Source organism: Myripristis murdjan, chromosome 22 (assembly GCF_902150065.1).
Source record: "Myripristis murdjan chromosome 22, fMyrMur1.1, whole genome shotgun sequence".
NCBI lineage: Eukaryota > Metazoa > Chordata > Actinopteri > Holocentriformes > Holocentridae > Myripristis > Myripristis murdjan.
In genome coordinates this window covers 4,796,381-4,808,988 of record NC_044001.1, presented here as the reverse complement: position 1 = coordinate 4,808,988, position 12,608 = coordinate 4,796,381, and the positions used below count along the sequence as shown (strand labels likewise).

The following is a 12,608-nucleotide window of genomic DNA, read 5'->3' as shown; positions in this document are numbered from 1 at the left end:
AAGCAGAGCGAGGCTAACGACTTCCATAGACTTCAAGTCTTTATGCTAAGCTAACATGAAATGCTACCCATAGGAGCCCAACCACTGGACATACAGAGGTGAAAATGGTGTCCAACATCTTGTCTCAGTCTTGGGAAGTTGGAAAAAGGCTTTTTTTTTCTCAAACCTTGGAGTGTTCCTTTACACATAAACGATCCGGTCTTTCCATGTTGTTACCATTTGTCAAGCGAGTTCCTGCTCTCCTTTAAAGTTTGCTCTGAAGTGTTTCATGTTGTGCCTTTAACCATTTTGAAAGCATAATTGTCACTCTGTTCGAATGGTGAATGTCTCCTTCTGGAATGAAACTCGTCCAGTTAGTGTTCGCCTGCATGCACACAGATAAAATGTTTTTTAAATTCTAGAGGCCAGATCTGATGTTTTCCTGGCAGCAGAAACAGGATCAGAATGTGGTTTGTCCTGTATTAACAGCCACTTGAAACCACTAGTTTCTCTTTTCCTGTGTAAAAGCAGCTCCGGATCCAGGTCTTCCTACTCTGATCTTCTCACTTCGTTTTTTCTTTTCATCTTTGATGCAGTGTAAATCTCTATTGCCGCTGGCTTAATGATAAAATTGACTGAGATCAAAGAATTAAAAATGAGATCATTTCTCTCGTCATTAGTAAATTGCCCTGTCAGTGGAAGGTCACAGGTTTAATCCCTGCAGCAGCCTCATGTCCTCGCGCGGGACACTGAGCTACTACCTGCCTCTGGATGAGAGTGTCAGCTGAAATTTTAATGCAACTCTACTGCAGGGAGGGAATTTGTAGCTCTGATCGTCTTTTATCCAGCTCCCCTTGGTGATATTTTTCTCAAAATAACCCTGACTAGGCACTTTAAAGGTTTGCAGATTTTGTGATCGTTGTTAAAGCGGCGTGTCGACTCCTCACGTGTGCTCCAGAGCGCTGCTGGATCCAGGAATAAAACACATTAACATAACACTGATCAAGACACGCCGTCCGTCCTTTATTTTGCAATAGGAATACAAATTTTTTTAAAACAAAACTATCCATGGAGCATTCACACAACTTTTTGTTTTTTTTTTTTCCAGTCTCAGTGTGCTTTTTTGTACAAGCGCATCTCGGATGAGAAACAGCGAAAGCCTGTCACAATCAACGCAGTTAAAGGCGACTGAAGAGAACGTATCATCGATTAGAAAAAAAAAAAAAAAAGAAAGAAAGAAATGCAGTACCTTTGCCATCACAGAACACATTCCTGTCAAAAACAAGGCAAAGCAACAGTAACAAAGGAACCTCAAAAAGTGCTCGTAAATAAATCAACTTTGGTACTAAGATTTACACAAACAAAACATTCCTCGATGACTACATTCAACCTATAGGGCAGGAAACTTGGTATTTCTGTAAATCCACAAGCCACTTTTCCTGTTTTACCTGCCAACCAGAGTTTTAGTGTAGAATAAAAAAACCTCCAGATTGGGGACGGCAACCTGCCAGAAGAAAAACTCACCGACCGCTGCCAAAACACATCAGCATTTGGCTGGCGGATGGTGTTTATTTCCCATCGACTCAACCCACTTTAGTGTTGAACGTAACTTGTTGTGCTCCCAGAGCTGAGAAATGATACAAGTCCACCCTGAAACACCCGCCGGATCTGAACCCTTTCAACGCGACAGCACTAATGGACTGCAGAGCCACCGGGTCCAGGCGCTCCCGGTGACCTGGAGCTGCTTTTAGCGGCCCCGTCCCGTCGTCCTGCGGGTCGCTCAGCAGCACGGGACACGGGCAGCAAATACTTTCAGCACTAAGTCACATTTTGGGTCTCGCTTCGACGTTTTCCATTCCTGTTCCACCGAGAAATTTGGTTCCTAGTCAGTTGTTGATTTTTGGAATGGGAGGGAGTGGTATTTTTCTAAGGGGGGAAAAAAAACTTGGTTTATTTTCTGTAAAACTGGTATTTTGTATACCAAATTTCTAAGAGCGCTTGAAACACATGCCTTATTTTTTGTATCTGTCCTAAAAAACGCCAACTCTGTAGCAATTGCTTTGACATGACTGAATTAAAAGCTTAAATATCTCAGCTTTCAAAATGCCCTTCAGTGACTCAGTTGTCTGTACAAACCGTACAATATTTTCACAATCACACACACACAAAAAATCATAGTAACAATTATGTTCATCTCTTTCAAATTGATTTGACTTGTTGGTCCTCATTTCATTTTTTTTTTTTTTTTTTCAAAATGCCATTGCCTTTCTTGTGTTAATTCTTAAAAAAAAAAATAAAAGAGAGAAAAATTAGAGCAAGGAGCACCTAAGTTTCTCCACAAAAATGTCACATTGATCTTATAATACGGTCATAGTTGTATTCTGTATTTTGAATTCCATTATTTCTGATCCATTCAGAACTGAAAATGATTTTTTTTTTTTAAATACTGAAACACCGCTCAGGATCAGAGTTCATGTGCATCCAGTAAAGCATCTTTGTGGAGGAGGAGTGTTTTGGGACCAGAATACCAATAAGGAAATTATTCAGGTTTTTTTTTTACTTTCATGCCAGGATAAATTCTACCACAAATCTCACTATTTTTAGGAAAAATGTTGCTTTACCTCACTGCCATCCTTCTTTTTAAGGTTGAGTGCAACTTTGTATGGGAAGCGCATCTATTCATAGAGGCTTAGTGAATACTGAATAGAAAATAGGCTTCAAGACACTATGAAGACACTATAAAAAAAAAAGTAATATCCCAAGTAATATTAACTATACAGTATTAAAATCACCAAAATGGATATGTTCAAAAAGCAAGTAAGTGTATAGAAATGCTGTTAACGGCAAGGACTGATAGATATATTCCGCGTACAAATTAAACAAAACAAAAAAACCTAGAGAGGCGGTGAACTTAAGGTGTGTCCGGGTCGGTTTGGTTTGAGAGAGCGTAAGGTTTTGCTGTGAATAAGCATCTGTTGCAGTAAGAGCCAGGCTGACCATGTTTAACCAACTCTGTTTAATCGAATCTTCTCCCGTATGAGTCATCCACACACCCAGAGGGCTGGCTGGACGCTTTGTGCCATAAATCCCCAGCAGCGGCTTAATGCAGCGGATGAAAAGGTTCTGTGGGAGTCGCCTGGAATATGTTTTTTTGTATTTTGAAACAAGGCAGAGATACAGAGGACAACTTCAGCCGGTTTGGGCGAACAAACAGCGCGCTGACGAGTTAATCACGTAGTAACGCGCCGTTGCCAGGAAAACCACGAGACACGTCGTTGGCCTTTTAACATGCATTCTCACTGCGAGCAGCCACGAGGCCACGGAAACTCTCCGTCACATTTCCAGGCCTCGCGGAAGGATGTTGGTGTCAAAATCCTCTTGCAAACACGTGTCAAAACTGACATGTATTACCTCTCAAGACAGTATAAACATACACGTTGCAGCAGAAATCATCACATCCTCACTTCAGTCATATTCCTTATATTTGCATTTCTTCACACAGAGCTGATCCCATGGTTTGTAAGCATCTACACATTTGAGAGCGTGTTCAAACGCTGTTATATTAAAAAGGAAATGATGCTGTTTCTTACGTACGAGCAAGTGTGGACCAAAACGTTCAAAAGGAGTGTGGGCGGTGACTGTTGCTGTGCTGCACTGCCTGTTAGGCAAACTGGAGCCACACAAGAAATTAACCATTGTTGGTTATTCATCAAGTTAAATTTAAAAATCATCTTTGTGCTTCTGCAAGCATTGTGATGGTAATCCAGGGACAGTTTCACCATGACTTTGCTACAGTACATGTGGATGACAAATGTGACGCCCCTCTGCACCAACGCTGGCCTGCCGTGGCAGCACAAGAGTCTTTGGGTGGTGGTGGGGAGGCGGCTAAACTCGCTTCTTATGAGAGGCTTTTATTGTCACCGCTCTCTTGAGGCTGGTGCTCGCTGTGCTCTCCTTTGTGCTTTCCTTTTATACTCCTCAACTATTTTTCAACTCATTTATTTATCGAAAGAAAACATTGATTTTTTTTGGCTCCTTTATTGCCGTCAGGTCGTGTGTCGGATCCAAAAGGCCACACCCGTATGGGACAACCCGGCACTCTGCCCGGTTGACTTCTGCAGCACATCCAGTGATTATAATCTTAATGTCCTCATGTGATCACGTCTACATAAAGAAATGCAAATACAAGGAACGTTGAGATGAAATAATTTTGGAGACATGTTTTGCAAGATGGGTTTTGCCCCACTGGCCTCCTGTAATGCTTCTATACTTCCTCGCCTATATGATTTTGCGTTATGAACACCAGTTCAGTTGTTAGCTGGCGAGTCAACAGAGACAACACTACCATACACCTCAATGAGCTGAATGGGTGGCTTTGGAGTTGCTCTATGGATGATTTTTCTGTTTATATTCAATTACATTTAAGATTTTGGCCTGCTTGCAGCAAGAATGCATGTATTTTCACTTTATTGCTTGTCTGCTGAATGTGCATTGCCCATCTCTCGTCTCAAATTATTGACCGGTCTGCCTTTAACAGTGAATAAATTCTGTAGTTCCTATAATCTGGGTTGAAAAATTTGTTTTCTGACAGCTAGTGCAAATTTCTTATGGCGATAGTAGCCCAGGTGCTCGCCACAAACACATTCAGTGCTTTTGTTTCCTCATTCTTGTGCATTAGTACGTATCAAAAAAGAGAGCAGCTGCTCACTCCCTCTTCAGTCGATGGACGACGAGGGTTTGCTTTCCAACATAAAGGTCAAGGGGAAGGGTGAAAATAAAGGCACGGAGATTTGGACTTGTCTTCTGTCCAAGTCCTTTTCCTTCCCCTGGCTTCCCTCCCTGCGTCTTCAGCTGCAGCTCTGCGGTTTCTAGAGGGCTCCGTCGACCGCGATCACCGTCAAACGCTCGCCACTCTGCCTGACTGTCGGCCTTGTGTTTTTCAACCTTAATATGTCAATCCGGTGGATCTCACCCTCCCCTCCTTCTCCTCGCGGCCTCTCACAGTCTCACTCCTCTCGAGCAGAAAAGCGAATGGGCAGAAACAAAACCAAAAGCAGCAACAGCAAAATTTCACTCCCACCTCAACGACTCTGAACCTCCATTTTTAGCCAAGCAAACACGCAAAGTCACAACAAACATTTGAAACATGTTTCAGACTACTGACTACACAAGCAGTAAGGGCAGGGGGATTATTTTTTATCCACAAGAACCAGACGCACTGCATGCCGTCTCCGCTAAACATCCTGTTTGTGGCCGGCCGCCTGACTCAGAACAACTGCACAAAAAAAAAAAAAAAAAAAAAAAATTCATGTTAACTTTGTTTACCCTTATCGATCGCAGCACACAGGGTGGAAGAGGCTTGGCTTATTGTTTGTCATTTGTCCGGTTTGACCGCTTGACTACAACAGCCGTGGTTTTTAGGGCTTGGGGTGTTTGCCACCCGAAGTGTGTATTGGATCGCCACCAGAAACACAAATCAAATGCTGAGGGGACAAACAGGGTCAGGCAGGACTGGAGAGAGGCCTGCCATCAATAATGTAAACTCCCACTGTTCTCTCTCTCTCAATTCACCTCTGGTTTGTTTGTCTGAGTTTGGAGGCGCCAGGTGTTGTTGAAATGGAAATGCCTCAGCTCTCCATCTAATATTTCACTTTTGATACTGTTTCTGAAATAACACTTTTTCCCAAATTTTTGTTGTTCATTTCATTCTAGATTGTTTTTTCCCCCCCCTGTTTAACACTTGTGCATGCCATCTGCTTTTTGGAGCCCAATCAGACTGCACTCTGCACTCTGCACTGATTTTCTCAACACATACTCCAGGACATTAAAATTAAACCAGACATTTGGATGGAATTGGCCCGGTAATTTTTTAAAAAATTAACTAAACCTCAAGCCCAAGTCTCTGTGAGGCCTGACCTCTCATGATGAAAAGGTGTGTGGTCTTTGGTGGCAGGTGACGGCACCACCGATAGAGAACAGGTGATGACATCACCTGCCACTCATGATCAGGCACCTTACTTTACAAAATTAGAGGTCAGGCTTCATTGAGATTTACGTTTGGAGTTTAGTTACTCTTTCCGTTTTGTGATGTTTAAGGCCTTGTTCAGACGGCAGGTAAATCAGATTTGTTTGTCAAATCAGAGAGTCAAGTCAACATTGACTGTCTGTTATTTGCGAGTGAGCAGGTCGGATTTATGTGTTTAGACATCACCAACCTATCTGCATGGGTTGCTATGGTAACGACATCATTGTCAGTAACTATGTACACTGGCGAAGCAGGAGAAATGTCCAGAAGCTTCCCCTAAAAGAGGCAGAGGACAGTTTATTTCAGCGTCTCCATGCCGCTCTGCTCGCAGCAGGACGGATTCTGCACTTCCGTCTCTCTGGATTTGACATCATCACTGTGTGTTTGGTTGCAAATGAGGCAAAAAGACAGTTTGAGGTCCGATTTGAGTGGCCAAAACATCCGGACTGAGACGCGTCTGTAGAAATCTGATTGGCTTTGCATTTCAAACCACCTCAAAATGTGGTTTGGATCCGATTTGCAAAAATCGCATTTTGTGTATTTTTTTGCTGTCCAGACTTACTAAAATTAATGTGGACATGCCAAAAAATGGATTTTGGCTGGCAGTGTGAACAAGGCCAAAGACATCTTAACATCCAAAACCTGGCACAGTGCCAACAGGTATCACTGCCACCCAGCCCAGCTCACATGTCAGCAGTGGGGGGCAGGTAATCTTGACTCCTGCTGCTCTCTCACTAATTGGCTCACTGTACTTAACACATGGATCAGCTGACTTCACTAACAACTGACAGTCAAATTAAGCCAAACAGATTAAGCCAAACAGCGATGCCAACACAAAGCAATCACTCCGGGGTAACTTATCAATATCAACTGCAGTCCGAAGGATACGACCACTGGAACAGGCATTATTTAGTGCTTTGGCAGCAGGTTGAACAACCACACACCAAGACGACCACACAGACGACAGCTTTCACACACACACACACACACACACACACACACACACACACACACACATGCACGCACGCACACACGCGCACACACAGGAAATCTCAAAAACATTTTTCTGTAAACCTTCAAAAAGCACATGACATGTCAGGAGAACAATGAATTTTCAAAGTGAATTTCACAAAAAAGGAGTTCTTTGCTGTTGACTTCTCAGCAGGGTCGGCCATGACTACCACGAATAGACGAAAAAAGCGCTGCTGCAGTGCATTCTGGGATTTTCAGTCAAATATTTACAGAGGCGAGCCTGTGGGGTGATAATGCACCAGCTTATATACAGACGTTATCAACCACTCCCATCCTGCTGCAGTGTTTTTACCCTCCAACATGGCCGTCACAACTACAAAACATGTTCTGTGAGCCATGTTGTGGTGGATCAATACTCCCACTCGTCTGTCTTCATGTCCAGGTAGCTGAGAATGTTCTGGGCAAACTTCACCGCCTGCTTCCGTGCCACCTTGGTGCCCTCGTCGCCCTGCGAGTCCACGGCGTCCAGAGCCAGCAGCTGTTTGGTCAGCAGCTCCTCCAGCATCATGTAGCTCTTGTCGGCCCGCTTGCCGTCGAAGCCCAGCACCTGCGCCTGGAGCTCCGACAGGCTGCCCAGCACCAGCCACACGGCCCGGTGGGACGGGTGCTCGGCGGGGCCCGGCTGACGGCGGCACAGGGCCTCGCGCAGGTCCAGGAAGGTGATGATGGCCTGCACCTCCACCACGGCGCGGCGCCGGGCCTCCCTGATGCACGGGTTCTTGCCCGTGTCCACCTGGTCCAGGTGAGTGAGGAGGCTCTGCAGCTCGGCTTTGGGGCGGAAGCTGAGCTCGCCCATCCCGCAGTGCCGCAGGACCTCGCCCCGCAGGTGGGACACGTGACCCCGCACGGCCTCGATCTCACGGATGGAGTTGTTCTGCGCCAGGTCGTACCTGATGAAACAAACACACACACACACGCGCGAATACTCGGTCACTTAATGTTGACTAAGTCCTGGCACAGCACCAACCTTTATGATCAGGTCAGGAAAAGGGAAATAAATTAAATATATTAAAATTGATTATGTCACCATACACATTGTGAGGCAGAACAATGAATTACAATACACACTGCATTTTACTCTGCTGCATGATTGAGTCTGTCAAAATTATATTTCTATATTTATATTTGTAGCTAAGAAATGAACATGCCTGTGCTTAGTCTCAAGTTCAAGTTTATTTAAAGATCAATATCACTGTCGTTTTACAGAATTGTGAAGCTAAAATCCCGTATCAAATTGTATTGTGAGATGAGAATATTGCACTATTCCAAGTCAATTAAAGGTGCACTATGCTGAGTCAATTTAGGTGAGGACTCTTTATACTCAGCTGACAAAAAAACTGTGTAATAAGCCCATTATTTAACTCGCTGATTAATTATGTAGCTATTCAGAGTTTTTTTTTCATCATTTGAGTCTTAAGGGATGTGGGCTTGTGGATGGAAGGTTTTATTTTACTTGACAAAATTTGTGTTATTTCTTTTTATTTTTGGGCTATTTTTTTTTTTTTTTTTTTTTTATTAACGTTCTAGTATTTTTTGAAAATTACTTTCCCCCATGTTACTGAATGAAATCAAGTGAATTTGCTCTGGTTTAAAAGGGTTAACTCTGGTCAGGAACATGACAATGACCTGTAAGCCTGTTACATGCCTATTTGTTCATGCTACTGATACCCAGGAGGTGCACGGACATTACCTGCAGTATAACGGGTAATATTTCTGACCTCGATACTTTAACGAACTGCAGTTTGTTGCAGCAAAATAAATTTCCGGCGGAAGGAACAACGTCTGTAGTGCGGTGAGTCAAAGCGCCAGCTGTGCCAGGCTGAGGTGTCTGGCAGCACTGGCAGTGTAGGAGGCAAAGCAGCAAGAGAGAATAATACCAGAGGGTGATTCAGCCTTCAAAATAAAGTGTAAAATCTGTCACTGTCACTTGGGAAAAAAAGCTAAATTACGTAATGTTGGTATAAATATATGGTTCTGACCAGGATTAGGAAAATGATTCAGTATTGAAACCACTTTTACTTTGGTACCTTGTATTACTCAAACCACTGCAACACCTCCATCCAATATGGCTCTTATTCTGAAATTTCTGGTAGGCAGTGTTGTTTTTTTCAGTTCTGGCTGGCTTGGTGCTGGTAGGCAAACAAACTGCTCAAATGTCACCATTCACGAAACAAGAGTGTTATTCTTGTTTTTCTGTTGTATTACTATTTTCCCAGTCTATGTGATGGAGTGAAAAGTGAATATTTTGATTTAAAGAGGCAACATGAAACAAATCACGGTGGTGTGAATAAATTTGGTCCTGGGATTGGCACTTGAATTGGCCAATCTACATAACAAAGTACCTGGTAATGCTGTCAGTGCACCTCTGCTTGTGTTAAAGTTAATTCACTTTTGGCCTGCTTCTGTCTGTGAGTAGTACAAATTGAATCCCATTTCAGCAAAGCACCTTCGCCCCCTTTCCCCGCCTCCCCTCCAATCCATCATCTGTGCCCTGTGCTCATTTCTTTGGAAAAACATCTGCAGAGCCGCTACCATTACCTACACGAGGGTGAGTGGGAGAGGAAACACAAAAGGTGATACGTCATGTTTGAAGTATCCTGTTGTCTTGCCTGCTATTCAGCTAAATAAATGCTGGATAGAAACCTAAATAACATGTGGGCTAATTCAGCTGTGCAACAAGTTAGCCAGTTGATCGAGTCCGTCTAAGAGCCCTGATTTCCTAAAGTTCAGCATCTTAATGTGGAGGGACCATCAAGTGGTACTTCCTGGTGGGAAAGTCTTATTTCTGATCATGCAGAGAACATGTGAATACATCGCTACCTCATTTATGATTGCCTTCCGGCGGTGCCTACCTGCGCGTGTCGTCTCCTTCTCCCTCCAGGTCCAGGTGTTTCAGCAGCCCGTTGATCTCCTCCACCACTTGTTTCCGGTAGTTTCTGACAGCCGCGTTCCCGGACACGTCCAGGGCGTCCAGCTCCACCTGCATCTCCGTGAGGATGCGTGACAGGTGGGCGCAGCTGTCCCGCCCGCTCAGACCCATCAGCAGGGCCACCAGCTGGCTGCGGGCCACGCTCACCTTCACCATCACCTGGTTGATGCAGTTCACGGCCTCGTGGGTGTCGCCCGACAGCGGCAGGGAGAGGGTCTGCTGCTGCGTGCGCCCTTCTATCACGTCCTGCACAGCGCACAGGCGGGTCAGCGCCCGGTAACGTGCTTTCCGGAGCGGCACCCTCCCTCCGGTCTTGACCTGGGTGAGCTTCAGGATGAGCTCCTGCAACGCGTCCACCAGCTCGTCACTGATCTCCGTCGCCCCGCCTGCACGCTGCGGTGCCACGACACCCTCGTCCACCAGCCGGCGCGCCTCGCGGCTAAGCTCCTCGATGGCCAGGCGGGACGGATGGGTGGCGTTCTCCTCCAGGTAGCGCAGCATGCCCTCTACCTCCTGTGCCGCCCGCTTGCGTGCCGCCTGCAGCTCGGCCTTGCCCTCCGTGTCGACCTTGTCCACCTCCAGCAGCAGCTGGGTCAGCTCGCGCTCCAGCCGCTTGTACTCGCGGTCGTTCTGCAGGCCGCTGAAGGTGCAGACCTGCGGCCCCAGAGACGCCACCTCCTTCTGGATCTCGTACAGACGTATCATGGCTGGGTGCTGCGGCTGGTACGCCTGCTGCTGCATCGGATGTTGCTGTTGCTGCTGTGGTGGGCCGCCATGGTCCATCCTCTTCCCACCATCAAAGGGCTTCCCAAACAGGCTGGAAAAAGGCACACAGCAGCACAAAGGAAGTGAGAACAATGAGCAGCAATTCAGAGCAGAGCGAGGCCTCATTAGAGCAGGGCAGGGAGCAAACAATTTTTTCCACTGGCCACAACGGCTGCTTCACTCACAAAAGCTGCTTTAACTCTTTTACCAGGCACATTTTAGAGGAGAAAAGGACCTCCATGATGTTTGGTCACCTGCCAAAGCGACTGGTAGAGAAGACAAATTTACAAGCCACTGCCAAGCATTTAAAAGCAGGCGGGTGGTGGCTGCTGTTCTATTCCCACCCTGATTATAGTCCAGTAAAATGCAAAACAATTAAGTTAGAAATAGTAGAATTTCAATCATTTACACTTCAATAGGCCATGAGACCCAGATTCTGCTACAGGTCACAAGAAAGAACACAGAAACACCAAATATTTAGAGTAAATGGTATTGTTCAAAGAGATTTCAGTTCATTAGCTCATGGTTGCCTCACAGCCCGTTGGTCAAACTGTGACATTCACAGGCTGTAGGATTAAAGGAAAAAAAAAAAAAATCACTTTAATCACCAACTACAACAAATGTGGTGGAATCTAGTGCCTGACCCATATATTGGTCAGCCGATATTAATGGCTGATATTGGCCTATCACAGATATATCGTTACCATATCAGTATTGGTGTATATGTTGACCGATATGAAAACTTTATTTTTTATTTTTTAAAGAGAACATAATGCAGAAAAAGATGCTTTGGGTAATTTAGAAATGAATATTTGATCCTTTTTTATTTGAAGTTTAATTTAGACTTTATCTGAATGATCGGCAATAGACTTATACTCTATGTTTATTTAGCTATTTATTTTTCTTTATTTTCTCAATGTTCATTTCTGGAATTGTTTGACTGTGCAATAATGCTGAATATTCTTTACCAAGTTATTTGGTTAAGAAAGCAGCCTTCTGAGTACCTTTGCATAGTCATATCAGTGAAAAAAAAAAAAAATAAATCGATGCACAACCCTCATAGGAAAGGTCTATTTTCATGTCAAATCAAGTCACTATATCGGCTGCCACATCAGTAATCTGTGAGTTTTTTGCCTCTAAAATCATACTGGCCGGGCACTACTGGAATTTGATGTTGGTGTCGAGGCAGGCAGCAAAGACTCGCATGGATCAAACTGACAAGCAGGATCTCATGGTCACTGTAGTGTGTGTGTGCAGATAATTGACGTACATTCAGGACAAAAAGACCCCATATACTGATCAATGGGAAAGTATGAGTCATATTATGGACTGTAGACCGTACACATCACTCTAACTGTACACGTGTGAATGATGATTTTGAGAGCAGACGCACCAAAGCAGCAACTGGGAGTCTCTCTCTTGACCTTGACCTTTTTAGGTGAGTCTGGCCTTGTTTCCTCATAAAGAAAAACTCAAGGACAATCCAATGAACTTGATCAAAAACAACACCAAGTGATGAACAAAGGTAAACGGCTGTGTAATTCACTCGTACGAGATCCTGCCCTACAAATGAGTCAAACCCACTTTTTGTAGTGACAACATCAGTATGACATCCATTTCACATGCCAGGCTACTGTCAGATTTACAAGCAAACACAATGATGACAGCTTTCTAATTCATGTATATATATTCACTATTTAACCGTTTATTTATCCACTTCATGCCTGTAGGACTTGATCAATGTAATATCCCTGTGTACAGCTCAATTTCTTATTTCTGTAAGTATTGCTGTAATATTTTGTGGGATGAATGCACGTTTAGTCATAATGCAAATTCTTTCTTTACAACATCCTGTTTCTATTTCTTATAATTCTTCTC

General features: G+C 44.3%; 1 protein-coding gene across 3 annotated transcripts in view; it reads right to left on the bottom strand.

Annotated features, from left to right (window-relative positions):
• Window positions 1–981: 981 nt before the first annotated feature.
• bag5 (BCL2 associated athanogene 5) overlaps window positions 982–12,608 on the bottom strand; it is a 23,143-nt gene continuing 11,516 nt past the window's right edge. For all 3 annotated transcript variants that reach the window (XM_030044189.1, XM_030044188.1, XM_030044187.1), the window contains exons 2-3: window positions 9,889–10,782; window positions 982–7,926 (exon numbers count right to left, since the gene is read on the bottom strand). In XM_030044189.1, coding sequence (XP_029900049.1) covers window positions 7,386–7,926; window positions 9,889–10,748 — 1,401 coding nt within the window. In that variant the 5' untranslated portion in view covers window positions 10,749–10,782 and the 3' untranslated portion in view covers window positions 982–7,385. The remainder of the gene's footprint in view (window positions 7,927–9,888; window positions 10,783–12,608) is intronic.